General features: G+C 37.9%; 1 protein-coding gene across 1 annotated transcript in view; it reads left to right on the top strand.

Annotated features, from left to right (window-relative positions):
• Positions 1 to 21,126, top strand: part of LOC149555057 (uncharacterized) — a 208,787-nt gene that overhangs the window by 32,809 nt on the left and 154,852 nt on the right. The window contains exons 6-8 of the mRNA XM_089829092.1: positions 11,120 to 11,226; positions 13,400 to 13,495; positions 13,604 to 13,700. Of these exons, the coding sequence (XP_089685218.1) occupies positions 11,120 to 11,226; positions 13,400 to 13,495; positions 13,604 to 13,700 (300 nt within the window). The remainder of the gene's footprint in view (positions 1 to 11,119; positions 11,227 to 13,399; positions 13,496 to 13,603; positions 13,701 to 21,126) is intronic.

Genomic DNA, 21,126 nt, shown 5'->3' with positions numbered 1-21,126 from the left:
ACTTATATTCATAGATTTCACCTCTTAAATAAATACCATGTCACTATTTCCATGGTTAATAGATTAATATAGTTACATATTCATTATGTATTAAATACATCTAATATTATTTATAGAAGATTAGATATTTATATATCCTCAAATGTTGGAAAACCCTTAAATACGAAATTAGTATCTCAAATTACCTTTTATGCCTTGTGGGACCCGATGTGTCCTTGGTTTAGAGATTCCCTTGCATTAATTTGGTCGATGCCTTATGTATTAAGGAATATTCATACATTATCAGTATCCTTGAATGCTTCCCTACGTAGAGGCTTCGTGGATCCTTGGTGAATGTGCGAGTTCCCTCTTAATTTCCTCTTCTTTATTTTATGCACTTTGTACTATATGTTTAACGAGAACTTTTCCCTCCTTCATAGGTGATATGTATAATGCTCCGACGACTGTTATCCCATGTGACCTGCTTCGTACCGCTCCACGTCCTCGCTTCAGATGCCGTGTAGTCCTCTTCCCTCCTTGTTACTGCCTCTGCATGTGGGTTTAACGATGATGTGATTGACTATCCTCGGTTTGGTTATATGTCCACCCGGGTCTGTAATCTGTGTGCCTCTATTCTCCTCCACGTCACCCTGATGATATAAATTGATAGCTCTGAGGTTCGTCCTGTGTAGTGGTTGTGATGCTGTCCTTCCTTTTCTTTCTAGTTTTTTTTCCTCTTTGTAGCTCCCTTGATGCCTATTAATATGTTGTGGTGCCACCTCGCGACCCCTTATCTAAGGGTCGCAAGTATATATTGTGTATTCATGTAAACCTACATTTATTTTATAATAATTTCTTTATTTGATATTTTAATGACTAATATCATTCTCTATTAATTCATCAATGTATTAGGATTGCTTATGTTTCCCTTATAATACATATTATTTGAATAGTATAAATACATCTAATATTGTTATTAGTTTCTATAGGAAATCAAAATAATGTTTAGTATATATATTTGTTTACATTTAAAGTAATGGGTGTTTTATATGTTTATAGATGTTGCATGCCAATAGGGGGTTATTATAGGAAGAGTATGTTAATTAGTGGAGAGACATGTCTCTCCACATGGATAGTCATGTCTATCCACCAATACATCTCTTCATTCATTTATATATAATCCAGTGCAGATCGAATGTAGACAAGTACTGAAATCCATTGGTGCAAGTCATAAGCATTCGATTTGTATATTCAGAAAGTTGTTCCTCAATCTAAAAAAACTAAAGCATTATCAAGTCAAGAATATTTATATTGTGAAAAATATTATTGCTTTCCCATTCTGATTCTAATCTACAATAGATCTAATTAATGTCAACATGGCATCATAGCCACTCGGTCTTAGGGATCTTTCAAAAGATCGAAATTGAATGCCTTGCCGATAAAATTGAAGTTATGACATTTGCAACATGGGTGATAGTTGAAGAACGGAAAAGAAAAAGTCTAGCCATCAATCACTTAGCTTGATAGGTAGGAGCTTTGTGAATGAGAGGAGGTTGGTTTGTAGAGATGGAATCTTAGTCAAATGAACTGCTGCCTCCCCCTATGAATGATGTTGCTCAACAGTTGAGGCTCTCTTCAATGTGAATCCAGATTGCAGCCACTTGGCTTTGCACATTGATCAAATCAATGTTTGTGCAGATTTCAAATAATGTCGTAGAATAGAGGAAAGAGATGACAGTCTTCCCATTATAAGTTACTCAAGACATACCGCTTGAAGTCTAATGAGGGCTCAAATCTGTGCGCTATTATCATGCTCGATGGACAAATTCGTTAGGTCAAGAAATTCTCAGTGTTGAGCTAGATGCTACTGTTGAGATGGGATGATACTTTTAATGCTGCTAAATGCTCATCTTTCTAGCTATTGTTAATGTCAAATCATTCTTGGTTGTACGATTTGTCACAGTGATTTGGTTGAAGAAAATGCCAACAAGGAGCTCGGGAAACTATTTATACAATTTCCTCTTGTATTTAGATTGCATGCTTGCTTTAGTTGCATAGAGGACAATTGAGTTTGAAAAGTCAGTATCGGTGAGTGGATTGATTGGTGATTGATGATTGACAGTGTTTCTGGGGCTCATGTGGAGCACAATAACCACAATCATATCATTCAATATTTTTGGCTACAATCAATTTTTGGTAGACAGTGTGGCTTCATAAAACTCTTTAAAGGCCCATGTATCTAGGGTGGATTTATTTTCTTGGAGGGATGATGGCTCTATATTTCTTCATGAATTAACGATGTCATGTTATGTGTCCTTGAACCATACAAAGGGAACTTTACCTACTAAAGGAACAAGGATGCAACAACCCTCATGATATTCACAATATGAGATAAGATATGTAGTATGTTGTGAGTGTTGAGGTGATGGTATCAATTATCTATAGCTCTTGTTAAGGTATCGAGCAATGTTATGTCACAAATTTATCGGTCTTGAAGTTTCAAACCCATAAAGTGGCTTTTCTTAATACATATTCAGTGTAACCCAGAGACTCGCACCCCCCTCCAAACCTTGAAGTACTTGTCCTCGAGATGTCCCCGCATCGGGTACTTGAGTACCCAAGCACCCCCACCTACGCCATTCCGCAACCGTGCCGCCGTTGGGATGTGTACTTGGATTTCTATTTGAATTTTGATTTTTGAATGTTACTATTGGGTATGTAATATGTTGCTATGTTGAATGTTAATCGTTCTAATTCATGTTGCAATTTTGCTATGTTCAAGTATTTTAATTTGGTATGTTCTAGTGAACTACAGAAACATCATTTCATAACTAGCATTTCAAGTTTTATATGTATACTATACAACACCCCTTGCTGGCCCATCCTCCCCTTGCAGCCATCCCCTGGCCGTGCCCCCGCCATCCTAAAAATGAGGCCCATTTTTCCCGCGTCCTAGAAACTTGCCCCGCTGTCCTGCCATCCCAAAGTACCCTCGTACTGGCGTGCCACTATACATATTGTAATTGACATTTGCCAACGTGTTGAAGTTTCAATAGCTGGGCCTAATAATGTTCTTTCTCAGCATGAATTCTAATTTTGAGAACTTTTGGTTATATTGGCAACAAAGTGCATATCAGTATGGCTCATTGATCAAACTACTGATATTGATTGCTTTCTGGAGTTCGATTCATAACTGCTTCAATGAGAGGTTGGGCTGAATCTACATTGGGCATTATGATTCATGACCAACATTGCAACTCCAAGCTCTATCTTGGCCTTCTTTGATCTTCTTGTTGGTGGATGTGATTTTTTGGACTGTAGCTGCTCTGTAAGTTCGTAGTGCTGTTTTGATAGAGATGAGAGACACCATTTAGAGGGAGTTTGGTACATCTGTCATAGGTAAACTTGGAGTCAAGAGGTTGATACATGTACTTCAAGAAGAGTCACATTAGCATGAATGTTTGGTAGAGCCAAACCTTGGGATAAATCCATAGTTTATTACATTTACCCATGTTACTATGGAATCAGACAAGTACATTTGTTTATGAGAAGTTGCTCTTATGAACAATGTTGTGATAATTAAACTAATAAATCATGTGCCTGAGGTTGAGTCTCTTGGAAGAAGATATTTTCCATGATTGGAGTATATAAACAGGGCATACCTCTGTGGCAGAGGGAGCAGCTTAAGGATTTGCATCGATTGACATCTGACAATATTGATTGAGAGGGAGTAGACCATGTCAAGATGTTTTCTCAAACATTCAATTGAGGTACATATTATCATTGAAAAACATACAAACGACTTTCTCACCAAGCCTCATGCTAGAGAGAAGTTTTGTGCACTTTTTGGATAAGATTGATACATTGGAGAATGAGGCCTTAGCTGAAAGAATTTTAGCATCAGTGATGTATTATTTGTATCCTTACATATTCTTCCCTTTGAGAAAGAAGCTTGAGGTGAAAGCCAATGCTTTCACCCTCTGGGATGAGAAATGGTGGATCTAGTCTATGATATGCTTCATGGTGGCTGTCATGAGTAATAAGTATGATTCCATGATTTCATTGGTTCAATGATTAATAGTCCTTTGTGCATATCATTGAGAGGATGATCTTTCAATGATGTACACTTGTTATTATGGATACTATTGTAAGGTGATGACTTTACAATAATTTAACCTTACTATCACGATGGATATCATGTGACTTGATATCCATGGACATGTCATGATAGTTCATCTGTTAAGTAATATTAACTAAGTGGTGAGTAACCATACTGAGTTATATTACTAAGATATTTCATGATGGATATTACGTGACGTAATATCCTTGGATGTGTCATGAGGATATTTTTTTTGGTAGGCATCATGTGATATGATGCTAGTGTAAAATACTGGAAATGATATTGTGAGTATGGGGAATATCATTTGACTTGATATTTGTGGACATGCCATTATTCCTGATGTCATCACGAGGTGACATCATTCGTGATGGATATCATGTGACCGGATATCCGTGGACATGTCATGATAATTATATCTATTGGACATTTTGATATTATCACGAGACTTGATAGCACTTGAAGATCATTATGATCTTTACTAGATAATCACGGTGGATATTGTATCCATGGATGTGCCATGATTTATTATGGTAGAAATCATGAGCCTTATGTCAGTGCACATACCATAATATGGATATTTGTGATTTGGAAAATGTCATATGACTTGATATTTTTAAACATATCATATCTTCTGATATCATGTGTAAGGTGATGTTGTTGTGATCTATACTTAGTTAGATTTTTATCTTCCCAAGGAAAGAGCGAGTGTTGAAAATGATATCTTCGGTTAGATAATTATGAATGATAATTATCAATATGACGATATAATTATATGCATGTATATATATCAATGTACATTGTGTATATTGATATATATACATACATATTTAAATGTGGAAATTAATATCATTTTATTGATCCTATTTGTAAAACTAATCATCATCCATAAATAGATTGAATTATTGTTTATTTTATTCCAATTATAATGTGGATGTTTTGCTCTACATCATGATCGATTTTGATTAAACATTATCACTGCAATATATAAGCATCAATGTCAAATCGAGAGAGATAAATATAGCATTGACCATTAATAAGATTTGAATTTGATAATACTGATAAACTAACAGATTTAACATAAATGATTATCCTGTTTTGAAACGATGGATATTTACCACCCATAATGGAAAAGTATGTTTATTAGTGGAGAGACATGTCTATCCACCAATACATCTCTTCATTCATTGATATATAATCTGGTGCAAATCAAATGTAGACAAGTACCTAAATCCATTAGTGCAAGTCATATGCATTTGATTTATATTTTCAGAAAGTTGTTCCTCAGTTTGAAAAATTGAAGCATTATCAGATCAAGAGTATTTATATTGTGAAAAATATTATTGCATTTCCATTCTGATTCTATTCCGCAATAGATCTAATCAACATCAACAATTTGGATACCCTTTTCAGGTTACTGAACAATGTCAAAGATTTGGAACTTGGTTTGGCTCCTAACCCAACTAACCCAAATTGAACATGATTAGGCCTATTTGGCTAATTAGGACCAAACTTGCGAGATTTTGCTAAAAGCCTTCAGCAATCAACATACCTCTGGTTTTGGGCATTCTCATGGGGTTTGCACCTTCACGAGGAATCATAATCCACAATTAGGTTCCAACATTTTATCTTCCTTGCAATATCACTAGTGTTTTTTCTTAGCTTCTTGGCTCACCACTAATTAGTGATCAACATAGGGCATCACTTTAAAATTAGCAAATCGATCTTGGCGACTCCAAAATTGAAATGGAACAATAGTAACATCCTATCCTAGTATTCGAAGAAAGATTTTAGGATTCCAACTGTGGAACGTTAGGATATAGCCATTTTTGCTCCAAACCCCAGGTTCTTGAGGGTTTAAGATCAAACTGACTTCAAAACCACGACTCTCTTTATTGGTGCAACTTTACAACCTCAAACCAAGTGCCTTGTGTAGCTAATTCACCTAGCTAGATGGGCCAATCGATTGCATGGTTATGCCAATCTGTACAAGGCTGTACACAACAAGTTTGTATACAAAACAATGGAAAAAAGAGCAAAACTACAATGAGAACTGGCACAAAAGTTTTTATATTGCCAATCGTGCTCAGTGAACTTCAAAATTCGTTTCCAAGGTGTTTTATGTGGCTCTTGGAGTAGTTACACCCTATCCCAACTAATTTTTGGGCTTGTTTGTGCATTCTTGCAACATTTTTAAGCAACTTTGCATATTTGCATCATTTGTGCTCATATTCACCCTAGGTGGTTCAATATGTCATGAAACTTCTACAAATTCCTAATTAACCATTAAACACTTGTGACTAAACGTTATTTACAAAGTTGACACCCTTGGTAGCTCTGAGTCCAAAACTGACAAAGGCCATCATTAAGGGTTCTTAACCAAAATGGGTCTTAATTAGGCTCAATCCAACATGGTTCATTGCCTCTAGACTTTATTACAACATCTTTAACACAAAGCACATTAAAATTGTGGGTGCTCCTGCACTACTTGCTATATTAGAGTCTAGGATAGCGGGAACACAACCAGAGACTCCAAGTAGGGGTGAGTATCGACAGTATCAACATGAGGACAATGATGGTGGAAGGGAAGGAGACTTGCACGAGCCTGAGAGTGCAACAACGACATGAGTGCATGGAAAACAAACTGACCCACCAAAATCTACCAGTGCTCAGGGTGTTGTATGGAAGTAAACGATGAACATTTTGGACAAACAAAAAATCCCTAGATTCAACGGTGATAGATCAGAGGTTCCCACTTGTCACTTCAAAACATGTGTAACCACATGGGAAGCCAACAAACAAAATGACGAAGACTACTGGCTCAAGACGTTCCCTACCACTCTTAGAGGTATATTGATTGATTGGTATATAGACCTTGAGGTGGCAGACAGGTTGATAGATTAAAGGAAGACTTTGAAAAGGAATTTGGGCTACTTTGTGATGATGATTAGGTGGTGGCAGAGCGAGACAGGTCGAGCCTATGATCGTAGGGTGAAGGAACTAATTGGTAAATTGGAAAATAAGTTGCATATGGGTTGAAGAAAAGATGGTTTATAGAAGGATTAACGCCCTACACTAAAAAAAAATGTAGGCAGTATCCCCCATCAATAGAGCCCTCGACATTGAAAGCGAGAATGAGACATCCAGTGGGAAGAAGAAGATGAGTGATGATGACGATAGTGAGGGAGAGTCCAAGATAATACAAGCCTTTTGAAAGAACATGATGAGAAAAATGAAAAATATTAGTGTAGACAAAGAGACTAACAAAGGCTAGGAATTATGGTGTATGGAGTGAAATAACGAAAGACACACGAGGGCCAATTGTATCAAGAAATCCTTTTGTGACATCTGCCAAGTGTTGGGATGCTCCATTGAGGAGTGCTCATACAAAATGAAAGTGAGGAGTGCTCAAGTACTCTTCACATAAGGGGAAAATGCAACCCCACCGACGACACTGCCAAGACCCATAAATTCTAATGCCTCATTGGGTGGTTACAACAACAATTGAAGGGGCAACAACAATAATAGTAAAAACAATACACCAAGGAGTTGCATTCAATACGATGCCAAGGGAGGACCCATGATACAATGTCGTAGGAGTAGTGAATGAGATCACTTTGCACGGTACTGCCAGAGTGGGCAAGGTGGTGCAAGTCTGCTATAAAATGGTGCGGACCTAGCAACCATGAGGATGTTGATTGCTCGAAGGGGAAGGCAATGAACATGATAGAGGTAATATACCTCGAACAGGAAGTCCTAACAATTACATGACTTTAGGCCAAGAAAGTGATATATCCTAATTCTTGTACAGTGAAGGAAAAATTGACTGAAGCCAATGTGGAGATGAATTGACAATGGAGGAACGAAGGTAGGCACATGACACGACCAATACACTTGTACGATCAACATTCAAAGCAAACATCATGCAAAAGAGGTTACAAGCAACGGTCCTAGTACGAGTGATATGCCTCCTGGAGACACTAGTACAATTGAAGGTGGTGACAATCACCAACGCACATGGCAGCTAGGAGAGAGGAAAAGAAGACAACTAAAAAGCCACTTCTTCCAGTGGTACTATAGATGCTATGTTGTTGTCAGTGTGTGTTGGATGGTGGAAATGAAAATCATGGGCCATACCCTCACTAACACCATTATGGATGGATGGTCTAGAGAGAGGAGACATGGAAGACCCTCGATGATCGACACGCTGGCCACTAACCTTCCACTTGGTAGCTGCTAACCAACATTGTATAAAATCGATTAGGATGCTCATGGCCCAATAAATAATTATTAGGACAACGACTTTTCCTTGACTTTGTGGTCTTCTCCCTAGAGAAGAAAGGATGTGTTACCCTTCTTGGAAGAGGGTGGCTCACCAGAACAAAGGCCAACCAGAATTGGTAGAGGGCACCATCTACATCAAGAGCGAAGGGAAGAAATATGCCATCGACCTCTGAAGCCAAACAATGAGCAAGAAATTGGCATTGAACTCCGAATCTGATGAAGGGAGTACACTGAGGAAGGAGGGATGGAACCTGATGTGAAGGAGTATTAAGGCTAGGGAATTGCTTAAAAGATTCAAAACCAGTTCACACAACAGACTATTTCACTGACAAATGGAGGACTATGAGATATTTTCACCAACTTGTACTCTTTTCGAAGCTATAGCCCTTGGGGAAGAGAAACCGATGGAAGCGGATTAGGTTATGACGGATGCTTCTGACAATACAAAGATGAAAAATGAAAAGGAAATAAAACACACAGAAGTACAAATTACTCAAGTAGAAATAATAGAGAGGGGGTGTAACAAGAAGCCAAGGACACTAACCAAAGAAAAAGAAAGGGAAGGCAAGAATGAAGTACATTAGTATCTTTGTGGATCAAGGAGATATACTGAGGTACTCCAAGCTCATGTCATATACCTGTGAGTACCCATATGGGACAAGTCATTTAAATAGCAAGAAGAGGGACATAAAGATATTTGTACGAGGCCAGAAGAGGTCGTACAGTGGAAACAAGTGAAGTAGAATACCGTACAATGGAAATGTAGGAGAAGTGCAAATTCACAAATTTCAGAGAAAACCATGCAGAGTCTGTACAAGCACACAAGCCTCACAAAAATCGAATGCCATAGGGTGGGAAAGAAGAGCACAAGTCAAATGACTTATGATAAGAATGGACATATGTCGTACAAGAAGAGAAACATCTAGGATGGTTGTATATTGTACAAATGAGGGAGTGGGTGGAGGAATAATCACCATACGGTTGCTAGAGGTGGAAGAGATGAGCTGTACTAATGAGACAAGTTAGGGTTGTATGGAGGAGACAAGGGTGGGCCGTACAAAGGAGGAAGAGAAGTGTCATACATGAGAGACAATGTCGAATTGCATGGAGGAGCCATGATAGGACTGCACAAGGGAAGAGAAGAGTTGTATAGAGGACATAAAATGGAACCATACGACAAGACCAAACCATATGGATAAAGAAATTAGCTATACTATATTGTGTAGAGAAAAGTTACATGCCATACACAAACTCCCTACTTTTTGTCTCCTTCAACATATGTTGGCATCGAAAAAAATCAAGAAAATGGTACGCGCCATGGAGTTGTTTGTGGTTTTGAAGATGCTAATTTGGTCTTGGCGAGGCCCCATGGACCCCACTTTCCATTTATTTTTGAAACTTCATTACAATATTGAGTTTGTGCAGTAAAGCCATTATCTACACTCTTGTCATTGGTCTTCCTAGATATTAGTTGATGTATACTTGTTGTTTGGAAGATGACATATTCTTTTTAGGGGTTATAATATAGGCAGCAATTATGCCATAAATAGTTAAATAAGACTTTTATTAGTTAATAAAACATTGTTTTGAAGAGGTATCATATTGTTGTTAGTTGGGGACTTAACCAACCATGTCGAGTCTTTTTGTATGGAATCTAGAACAATTGACAGTGTCAAAAATGTGGGAAGTATTATGCTATGATACATACATATATATATATATATTATGTCATTTATGGTGTAATGTGATTCTATGTTACTCATTTTATTGTTGTATTTCTTTTATATGGTACACAATTCTATTGAATTTGTATATATTTTGTAATCTCTTGTATCAAACAGTGGGATATTACACAACATTTGACTCTTAACCTCTAGTTCTTATACCTAGCCATTTTTGCCATTTTTCCACATTTTTAACACTTTTATTTTCAAGAGACGTGCGAATTGTTGCCAACCTACTCTACCACCAAAACCTAGCAATGAGAAGCAAAAAGAGGGGGGTCCCATTTGCAATGGGGTAATAACCTCTACACACATATGCACACACACACACATATTGATATATGTGTACATAGATGTTTATAATATATATGCACATATGTATATGTATATGTATATGTATACATATGTATGTATATATGTACATATATATTACCATTGTACCAAAACCATGTTCCTGTAGCCAAATCCTTACCAAAATTGACAACTTAGTCTTTAAGAATACATATCTAGTATATCACATTATGAATTAAAGATCAAAAAATAAGTACATAAATCCAAGATAAATAAAGCTATTTTGTAAACTTGTATAGATAAAAAAAAATGACATGCAATATTAGTTTATATGTTTTTAAAGGTCTTCTTACATGAATAATGACAGATGTGGGTTGCTTGTGTTTACCATGGCTTGAAACCGACTTGATATAAATCACTGTGTATAATTACCATTTGTACTAGGGTCAATCAATGATTCTTTCTAGACCCCTTAAGAAGTGTTTCACATGTTTCACATTGTTAAGGTAAGAAATATGTTAGCAACTTTTTCCAAACATATTTTAAATAAGGAGCATTAATAATTGTACATATGTAAGTGTGTAGTTGGACTTTCTAAAGGTTTCTTTTGTAAAATTATATATATTTGCTCAAATTGAAGCATACTTGTAAATTATTGCTTTATGTATTAATATGCCTATCTTTTACCTGCGTCTAAAATTGAGTATTAATCGATTTCTTTCAGAACAAGAGTACCAAGTCCTCTCTAGAAAGCCACAAGAAAGAGGTCCTGCACGAAGATGAACTTCAAGGAAGGGATATCTATCAGTCTAAAGATGGTTTATGGGATCTGTAAGTTTCTGTTCTAGCATTATAGGTCACTCATTTACTAAAAATAAGTTATTTTATGGATGAGGAGGGTTTTTTTTACATTTTACTAAGGTAATTTTATCAGAATACTTTCTGAAATGTAAATTTTTTCAAAGAATCTCATCCAAGTAAAAGAGAAAACTTCTCTTCTAACTTTTTTATGCCATGGTTTTGCCACTTTTTTTGTGCTAGACAACAACCTTTATCATTGCTGAATGATATCTGTATGTAGGTATTTTTATGGAAATATTTGAGGTTGGTGAGGAATTTTTTTTTGATAGCTTTATTGATGAAACATTTTAATCATATCTATAGTACAGCTTGAATGAAATTTTAGAGGCATGTAGGAAATGCAGAAAAAATAAAAATAGTTAAACAAAAATCTATTCAACAAAGAACTATCTATGATAATATATGCCATTGTGATCATTCGATCATAAGAAAACATCATAAAACATAAACAATATATTTGTAATAATTGATCTGAACATGATGTACTTTGTTTCCATGTGTGAAAGGAGGTCACCATGGGGCATATATATATATAGTTTGCAAACTCTTTGAGTACTCACTGAGTTGCCGAGTACTCTATTATGTTTGCTGGGCAAGTACTTATACAAGTTTAACCATCGCATTGTAATAGACATAAAAAATCATGGGTGAAAATGTTGATGCAGGTAAAACATTTGGTAAACTATGTTGTTCATGTGCTATTGTTGCTATAAAACCATGCATTTTCTCTTTCAAGATGTCAATTTTTAATTTAATACATTTTGTAATTGAATTTTGCAAAAAATAAGTTTGTTTAAGAGATTTTTTTTTTTTTTTTTTAGTTCTTTATAAGTTGCTGAGTTGAAAATTTCAGGCTCAGTGAGTATTCTTGGAGTCCGAGTCTGCAATCTATCTATCTATCTATCGGCTTGATTTATTAGACATTTTACTTTCTAAGGTTTGTGATGAATGATAATGTGATGTTCCCATTTAAACCCATAAAGCAGACATTTCTGATCGTGGTGACCTCTTTGCTCTGATACTTATTTTAACAGCTAAAGCATTACACCTTCATCTCAGCATTGAGTGTGACACAGATATTGTCTCAAGAAACCTTGTTCTCCTAGGTATTGTCCTGCACCGATATCAAAGATTAGCTCAAGAGTAGTTTGCGAGCTTAATTTTCCAAGATAGTATAGGCTAATCTAAACATCTTGATTTACAAACTTAGCCTTTAAATTCTAAGATATTAAAAAATACTGTAAGACACTGATATCACTAACAATTTCTAATCTATGAGCGAGTTTGTTAGTTTGCAACTGTCATACAAACTCAGAAAAACGGACTAAGCTATGAACAACCATCTTCTTGATACTTGTCTCACCAAGTAACAAATTACTATGGTGTAAGAAGCCTTATTTCTTATGAAAAACATAAGCCCTTTGAAAGATCTTTTCTTTGTGCAAATTACTCTTTTGTGCACTCAATATGTTAACACTGGTTAATGCTTACAAGGTACGAGTTTTTAAGTGGCTATCAAGGGTGGAGAGAAGAAGTAAACATTTTGGGTGGAATTATTATCAAGTGTTTTTATCATTTCTTGAACATTTCTTTGAAATAACATGAACACTTGTCTTTTTTCTTTCCTTTGAAATTTAAGTTTTCGACTTTAGTGCTGCTTTAATTAACCTAAACAAATCTTTCCTTTTCTGAATGTGAATTTTCCAATAGATCTATATTCTATGCACATTGTGACCTAATTGTGAGTCATTGTTAGGGCTAAAGTGCTTCCAGTGAACACATAAAGGGCTATGATAAATAAAAGTTGGTCAGGGTTGTGTTAGATTGATTGCTGTAAGTTTGAATGGAGCAAAATAACCTATCAAATAATTTGTTAGTCAGGCCTGGATGCTAGAATGTGGTCAATGTTCAAATGTTGTCTAAGAGGCTGGAAGACATGCAGAAAGTCCACGCAATTGGAAACTTCCTGTATAGTTCCAGTTAGATGACTCATCATCAACAATATGTTTTCAGTGAATTTTAGTTAGATAACATACAAAGGATCTTTGTGAGAATCCCAACATAAAAAAAATCAGTTTACTTTTTAATCGCAGTGCCATCTTATAAAAGAGTGATTGCTTGCCGGTTTATTCATGATGTTTAGGTTTTCAGATGGCAACTATAGAGTGCAAGCAGGTCCAGTGAAACACAGTATACCATGCTGGGGCTTTGTTTTGGAAGAGTATACACGTATTGGAAGGTTTTTGCTATTGTTTAATCTTTCAAGCAGGATGCGATTTGTTATCCGTGTAGGAAGTTGTTGAAAAGTGCATTTTGATAGTTAAAAATCGTGTGTTCAGCTGAACAGATTCATGGTGGAACATGCTGAGCGATTGGGTGTAGAACCAGGTGAAAAGCGTGCTTTACTCCAACAAGGTCAATCTGTTTTTGTGGATGGGAAAGAGGTTGGTGGTGTATTCTTTCAAAATCTTTCTTAAAGAATATGTTCCTATTTCAAGAATTAAGCTTTCAATTTCAATTTGGTTATTGAAATATAGGAAAATGAAATTACAGAATATCTACACATTTTTAAATTTTATTTAAAAACTAAGTTGCTGAATTGAGAATGGGAATAGGTACGGGATATGGCTGTGTACAAAATGCCGGTATGTCAGAATTTGTTTTCGGGGGTTGGGTACATTTTTAATACGTTCATACATACATAACATACAAAAATGTATGCATATATATATATGTGTGTGTGTATGTATATATGTAATACATATATGTATAGTTCTGCAGCTAAAAAATAGAATTGAGTTTAGAATATCATATACCAATACATATGCTAAACAAAACCATTATAAATTTCAAGTTTTGAAACAGTATTTTAAACTCGGGTTCGAGTTTAAAAAAGATCAGGCCAGCATGTCATGTGGAAATTCAGAGTTCGCTATTTAGTAGTGTAGGTCTTAAAAATATCTAAAAGGTCAAACTAGGATCAATACGCATTTCAGATTTAAAAGCACTAATCCCAGATTTGTATCCACAGGAGATTCGTTTCAGAATCATGTTCCATTACATTTTCTACCTGGAATCGCCCAATAAGTCGCACGATTCAGAAAATAAGTTTAAATATATTTAAACTCTATTTTGTTAAGAAAAATGAAGGATATGTTGTGGATTTAGCCACTGCAAATTCTAAATAATATCCAGGCATTGCTGATTACAAAGATTTTTGTGAAAAATTACATTCCATGGTGCAGAGGTCTGTAGTTTGAGGAATGACTGTTTACAGGAGCATTGAAATTGCCATTCTTTACACTAATCTTAAGATGGATGTATATACACCCTGTACTTGCTAAGTGTAATGTTTTGGGATTGAGAACATGATAAGATAAGATAAGATAAGATAATAATATTAATGTCCAACAAAAGACCACCAAAAGGTTTATGAGACTGGAGGATTACAACAAGAGAGCTGACAAAGAACAAGAGCACCAAATGGTGTCCGAAACAAGCGAACAACAAAAATAAGAAGAAGAAAAGAAACAAAAATAGAGAGAGGTGAAGACAAGGACTAGGCTTCCTTTCTAGGCAAAAAGAAATCAGTCACAGAAGGAAACGACTGTGGATGGATAGAAGCTCTGACTAGTCTCTATGATCTCGTAGAAGAATGTCACTGGTGCAAGAAGCTGGTCTAGGGTTTGACAAACTTGGAATGATCAAAAGAACTGGTAGAGCTAGATTACCTTTTCACACCACGTAAAGGGGATAAGGGTGTGAAAAAGGCAGTAATGAGTTGAGTAGATGAACGCCGGTGAGGAAGTAGAACTGTAAAGTATTGTCTCGGAGCAGGGTGGCTTCCTGAAGATAGAGTGCAAGATACCGCTGGTCATAGTAACTGAAGAAGTCTGAAAGAGAAAAATAGTCTCGGAACAGACAGTAAACTCTCCCTCTAATCTCATAATAAATAGGGCAACATAAAATAAAGTGTCTCAGTCTCGACCTCATCTAAAGTACACAGCTTACAAATCCGCTTGCCACTATCAATATGATGGTCGGTTTGAGCCCGAAGACGGTGAGAACCAACTCTAAAGGACCTAGGGAGATACATAGGGCATGAGACCATCGCCGAGAAAGGTAACTAGGAGGAACAATAATCACATCACAGATCTCCAAAAAGTGCTCCGCATAGAAGGTCATCCTCGGACGTAAGCCACCAGATAGATTAGTCCATGGAGTGATAATGTATTGTCTTTAAATATCTAGTTTGGCATGTTCATTCAACTCCTTCCGCGAGGGGAGGAGATGAGCAGGGACATTCAGCCAGAACTTGTAAGGAGGGAGGTGGTCAATATCAATCCCAATCGGTCTCAGCAGAGAAGAAGCTTGTGCATACCAGCAACGAGCTCAAGAACACGTATCGGAGCTCGCAATACGCCAAGTAGGAGTATCTATCACACTCACCAATCAAGTCCACAAAACCACGCAGACAATGAAGTAACCAAACCAGGTCAAAAATGGCTGCAAGATTGAAGGGATGACCACTGAACTCAACAAGAATGATGCTATGAGGAGTAAACTTGTGACATTTGATGATGCGCTGTAAGAGAAAAGTTTGAACCCTTTCTATCGAGGCCCAATCAAAACCAAGGAGAGACGGGCCCCAAACCACAAAGCCATAAAGAACCATATGCCGGACAAGGGAGTCCAAGAGAGATAACTTGGATGAGGTATTCTGAAATTGGTGTCTAAAACACTGTATCTCAAGCATAGCAAGAGAACCCATACCCTTATTAACTTTGGATTGAATCGGTAGTCTCATACTAAACCGAGGTCTAGTAAACTTCACCCCCAGATACATGTAAGAGGAAGTAATCTTAATCTCCTGTCCTTGAAAAAATAAGTGAAGATGGGAAGTCTTTAAACAATTAAAGATCATTACCCGAGTCTTACTCAAGTTAACCACAAGCTGTCGCTGATCACAAAAGGAAGCCAAACTATCAACTAGCCTCTGTAAACTCTCTGGAGAAGAAGCAAGAAGAACTACATCATTCGCAAAAAGAAGAATGGAGATCAAAACCTGGTGTAAGTAACAACCTTCAATTGGGAGTGATGACTTCAAAAGGAAGTCCTCAAGCTCATCAATATACAAACCAAACAAGGTAGGGGAGAGAGAGCAACCTTGCTTGATCCCAATGGTGCTATGAATCAGATCTGAGAAACCCTCAGGGGTCCTAAATCTACCCACAAGAGTCTCATATAATCTCATAATAGAAGTAAGTAGCATCTCAGAAATCCCAATTTCCTGAAGCCTCCCAAAAAGAGCCATCCTAGGAACAGAATCAAAAGCCTTGCGAAAATTCACAAAGCAGTAGTAAACCTTCGTCGATCTGTGTCTAGCCTCCTCAATAATAGCCCGTAAAGTGAAAATATGGTCTATGGTTTGATAGTCGGCCCGAAAACCAACCTGCCCGTTAGCTCTACAACCTTTCCTGTCTAGCTCGCTAGATAACATAGAATTAAGAGCTGTCGCACAAAGTTTGGCAAACGTGTGCCCAATCATAATGGTTTTGTAATTCCTAGGATCAGAGACAAGACCGGTCTTGTGAATAGGGTAAATCAGATGCCTGGACCAAGAAGTCGGGAACCCAGTGCAAATCTCTCTATTGAAGAGTATAGATAGATAGGGGCCTAAAACCGAGGCATCAAACTTGAAAAGTTCAGCCTGGAACCCTTCATCCATAGCTCTGCTACATCTCATAGATCTGATGGCCTCATAAATGTAAGAGGGGGTGAACAAGTGGCAGAAAGGAGACGGAATGGGGTGAATAGAAGGCTGCCCAAGAATGTCATAAAGAGCCATGGTGTGAGAGGTAAGGGAGCGAAAGTCTAGGGTGGAGGATGGAGGGGAACAAGGAAAAAGGGAGCAGAAAAAAAGCAGGGGGTTGCGGATCAATGTGGAGCAAAGGGATTTGCACTGGGAAGCAGTAAAGGATCGTTTTTAACAACAAAGAAAATGAAGTTAAGATAAGTGAAGGTGAGCAAAGTCGAGGGAGTGGGCCTCAAAAGCAGAATGCATTGAGTGATGAAAAGCTTTGTAGTAAACATCAAACCATTGGTTCATAGGACAAGTATTATTGTTTTTTTTGTAGAGGGGAAGTGAAGGACGGTGAGTTATGGAAAGGATGGAGGAGTCCCAAATGGCTATTGCAAGCAAGTCAAACATGGAGGAGGTCTCACAAGAATCAGTAAAATGTGCAAGATTGAGGAGTCTCGAAAGATGAGAGGAAAAGAGCTCATTGTCACTGTTAAGGAAGCGAAAACAAGTAGGGGAATGAGTAGTGGCAGGAGAGAGATGAGGTGAGTGAAGGGGAGTCGAAGCAAGAGGAGAGATGCGAGTGCGAATACTAAGGAGAGCATAGTCCGCAAGAGGAAGGCATAGGATGGTGAAGCTGTGGATAAAGGGGATGAAGGAGGGAGAGGTGAGGGCATAATCAACAATGCTAGCACCCCCACAATGAGGCCAACAGGTGAAGAGCTCAGATCCAGGAAAGAAGGAAAGACCGTTTAAGATCGCAAGTCTAGAGAACTCACAAAGTTTTAGAAGATGGCGACCATAACAGGAAACCGGTCCAAGAACATCATCAGAAATACGCTGAAGCCCCAAAGTAGCCAGATCAACCTCAGTAGAGTAGATGGAATCAGAGCTACGGTCATAAAGTGGAGTCTGGAGTTGCCTGGTCCTCACATTGAAATCACCGAGAATAATGATGTCTCCTAAAGCAACAAACTGAGAAACACTCTCACTAAGATCAACAAAAGGGTCACCATCCTCCTTACCATGTATAGCATAATGGGAGGAGGCTGGTGGGAAATAACAAACATTAATCAAGAAATTCGTCTGACGGTGACTCTTACGATCAATGCAAACCCACAAAAATCTGGCAAATGTATCATAGTGGACAATAGAAGTACGACTGAAAATATCATCTCTAATCAAGCAAGCCACACCACCAAATCCATCGACCCCACCAGAAGCACGCACTGCTCTGCAAACAAATAACCACTGATAACCTGTAAACCCTAGAAGAGGACGTACTGGACTCTCGCGAGTCTCGGTAATGACAAGTATATCTGCGGACCCCACAACAGTACGCAAAAGATCCGGTAATGACAATAAAGAGCCATTACCATTCCAATAGTTAACAAGAAGGGAGCAAGTGGGGGTCTCCCTCTTGTCCAACTGCTGGCAGGACCGTCATTTGGTCTTGGGGACTTGTCTTGCTTCCCATCCACTTGGGGGGGAGTCCCGGATAACTGCTTTGAGATTTCTAATAACTATCCATTTACCTGCTCGTCTAGCATCTGCCACAACACCACGAGCTTGTTTTAGCTCTGCAACCTGAGCCTTCGTGAGATCTTCATCTAGGAAAATCTTAGAAGGGAGAGAGAACAACTTCCTTTTACGACCAACCCAACACTTATCCAATGTGATGTCGAAGAGACCAAGCTGATCACAAAGCAAAGAGTGTCTAGCTGAGAGAGGATCAGAGGTATGAGGGAGTCTATGAACTCGTAGATTGAGCTCACGAACCCGCCTCACCTGCTCATCTTCAATCTTCCCTTGAACCATCTTGTCAAAAGTAGCTAGAGGCGTAGTAGCTATGTTTTTGCAAAGGGAGGCCCATGAATTAACTTTCTGTTTGGTTTTAGAGATAACATATTGTTCCTCTTCGATAGTATCAAGTCCCTCAAGTTGCACGATAATGGAATGGGTATTGGTTTGTAGATTTGCAGTCTCGGAGGTGAAAGTATCAGAAAAACTTTGGATCAAAGACGAGTTGGAGCTTGTGTTAGTCTTGAGATCTGAGATAGTATCAGTCAAAGAGATGATTTGGTCTTTTAACTGTAGGTTATCCATCTCCAGCTTGGAAATCCTATCACAAAACCGCTGATAGGTTAGAGTTTTCTGGCCTTGTGATGAGCAAGAGTCCCCAATGTTGTACATAGTCGAAACCCAATAGATAACACTAACAAACAGTAGCCAAAATGGTGCGAAGCATGCATGCCAAACACAAAGAGAACACCAACACCAAAAACCTGCAAACAGCCTGCTGTAAGAAGAAATAATCATGACAGGAGTGGTTCATAGGAATTGCCAGTAATTATTAGTATCGCAGTTGGAAGGAGTAGACATAATTTGTCACAAACATAGTAGCAAAACCCTCGACTAGTAGTAAAACACACATCGTCATAGTAAGAAGAAGCAAAAACAGCAATTTGAAACGAGGAGCAATCACCAATAGTTGCAACGACAAGAACAAGGTAACCCTAGGTCGTCACATCCAATCTCGAACATGAACAATTCGTCACCGGTAGCAACTACTGCAGTGAAAGTTGCGGGAATGAGAGACAGAACGCGGGCACGAGAGACCGAAGCAAGAAGCCCTCGGAACTGGAATGAGGAAAGGAAAGGAAAGACAAGGAAAAACACAGTGAAAAGCACTGTGAAGGTAACATGCAACTCGTAACCAGTGGCAAGCAAACAAACGAACGAAGGTAGCCAACACAAAGACGCTCGAATCACAGTGCTTGAGAGCCATGGAAGGTCACAGGAAAGGTTGTGGATAGGTGTTGAGGAAAAGAGGTCGCGGCAGGAGAAATCGCGGCGGGAGAGGTCATCGTAGGAAAAAAATTGTTCGATATGAATAAGAAAATTTACCTAAGTGTTACCATTTGAAATAGGGAGCAATGATATTACTTCCTTGCTTGACTAGTTGTGCATTGTCAATAACTTCGTCTTTGTTTAAATGTGTGGGTTACTAGTAATTCCTCACTTCATAATTAATTCTGAAGAGAACATTATGGATTGAATGCCATTGTTTGCATCATGGATCTCCTCTTATAGACTTTGGGCTGCTTGGTTCACTTGAGGCTATGTTATCTGTGGATTCGCTAGTAGCCAAATAGGGACATCCCCAACAAGGGATGTTTCAAGGATAGGTTGGAAATCTCCCCACGCTATCCCCATTAAAATTTTTTTTTGGAAAGATCCCAGGTATATTTGTGAAATTCTCAGAAATGGCAAGGGGCATCTTGTCCTCTCCTATGGCCTAGCTTGTTTTCATTTCACTTTTTTTCAACACAAATAATTTCCTTTTTTTACCATTTATCATTTTTCTAGAGAATGTAGTCATCAACTCTAGAGAGAACAATCATGAATTAAATGCCAATATTTGCATCATGCATCCTCCTCTTCACAATGTTCCCTCCTTAGGCAGTTCAGTCTTTAGTAGGGGTTGGCCTAAAATTAGGGTTTTTGTAGGTAGGTAGAGTAGGCAGGGAACTGAACTGAGGCAAGTGAAGCCTTGCAACAAGAATCATGAAAGCTTTCCACATATGTAGATGTATAGTCCTATTCTTTTGGAGGATCCTTATTCTTTTGAAGAAGACTAGGAGATGGTTTGAGAAGTCATTCTGAGCCATATTGAATGGGTTGGGACAGTTTCCTAAAATTTTGGAGGGTTTCTATTTTTTAGGATGGGATAGGTAATGACCCTACTATAGTTAGACATTTTTGTCGGGTAATTATGAATGATTAGTAATTAGTTAGTTGAAGGGGTGGGTAGTTTGAATGGTCGCGACGCTTAGCATTGCAACCCTTTGACCTTTTATATATGTTATGTAATTACATTAGTGGGACATCATGATGATATAGAAGTGGCTATTGGCATTGTCGTAATTGTTTTAGACATTATAGCATTTGATGAATCAATAAAGAAGCTTGTGAGTTCTCAGAAGCATTTATATTCTTTGTTCTCCTGTTAGATTTCTAGTTATTCTCGTATGCATTAACTGAGACCCAATGGGCCAAGGATCTGGGAG

Source organism: Cupressus sempervirens, chromosome 5 (genome assembly GCF_028749045.1).
Source record: "Cupressus sempervirens isolate cs-2001-9-10 chromosome 5, ASM2874904v1, whole genome shotgun sequence".
In the NCBI taxonomy this organism is placed as follows: domain Eukaryota; kingdom Viridiplantae; phylum Streptophyta; class Pinopsida; order Cupressales; family Cupressaceae; genus Cupressus; species Cupressus sempervirens.
Note: the sequence above shows the minus strand (reverse complement) of the source record. Positions and strands in the feature narration are given on the sequence as shown.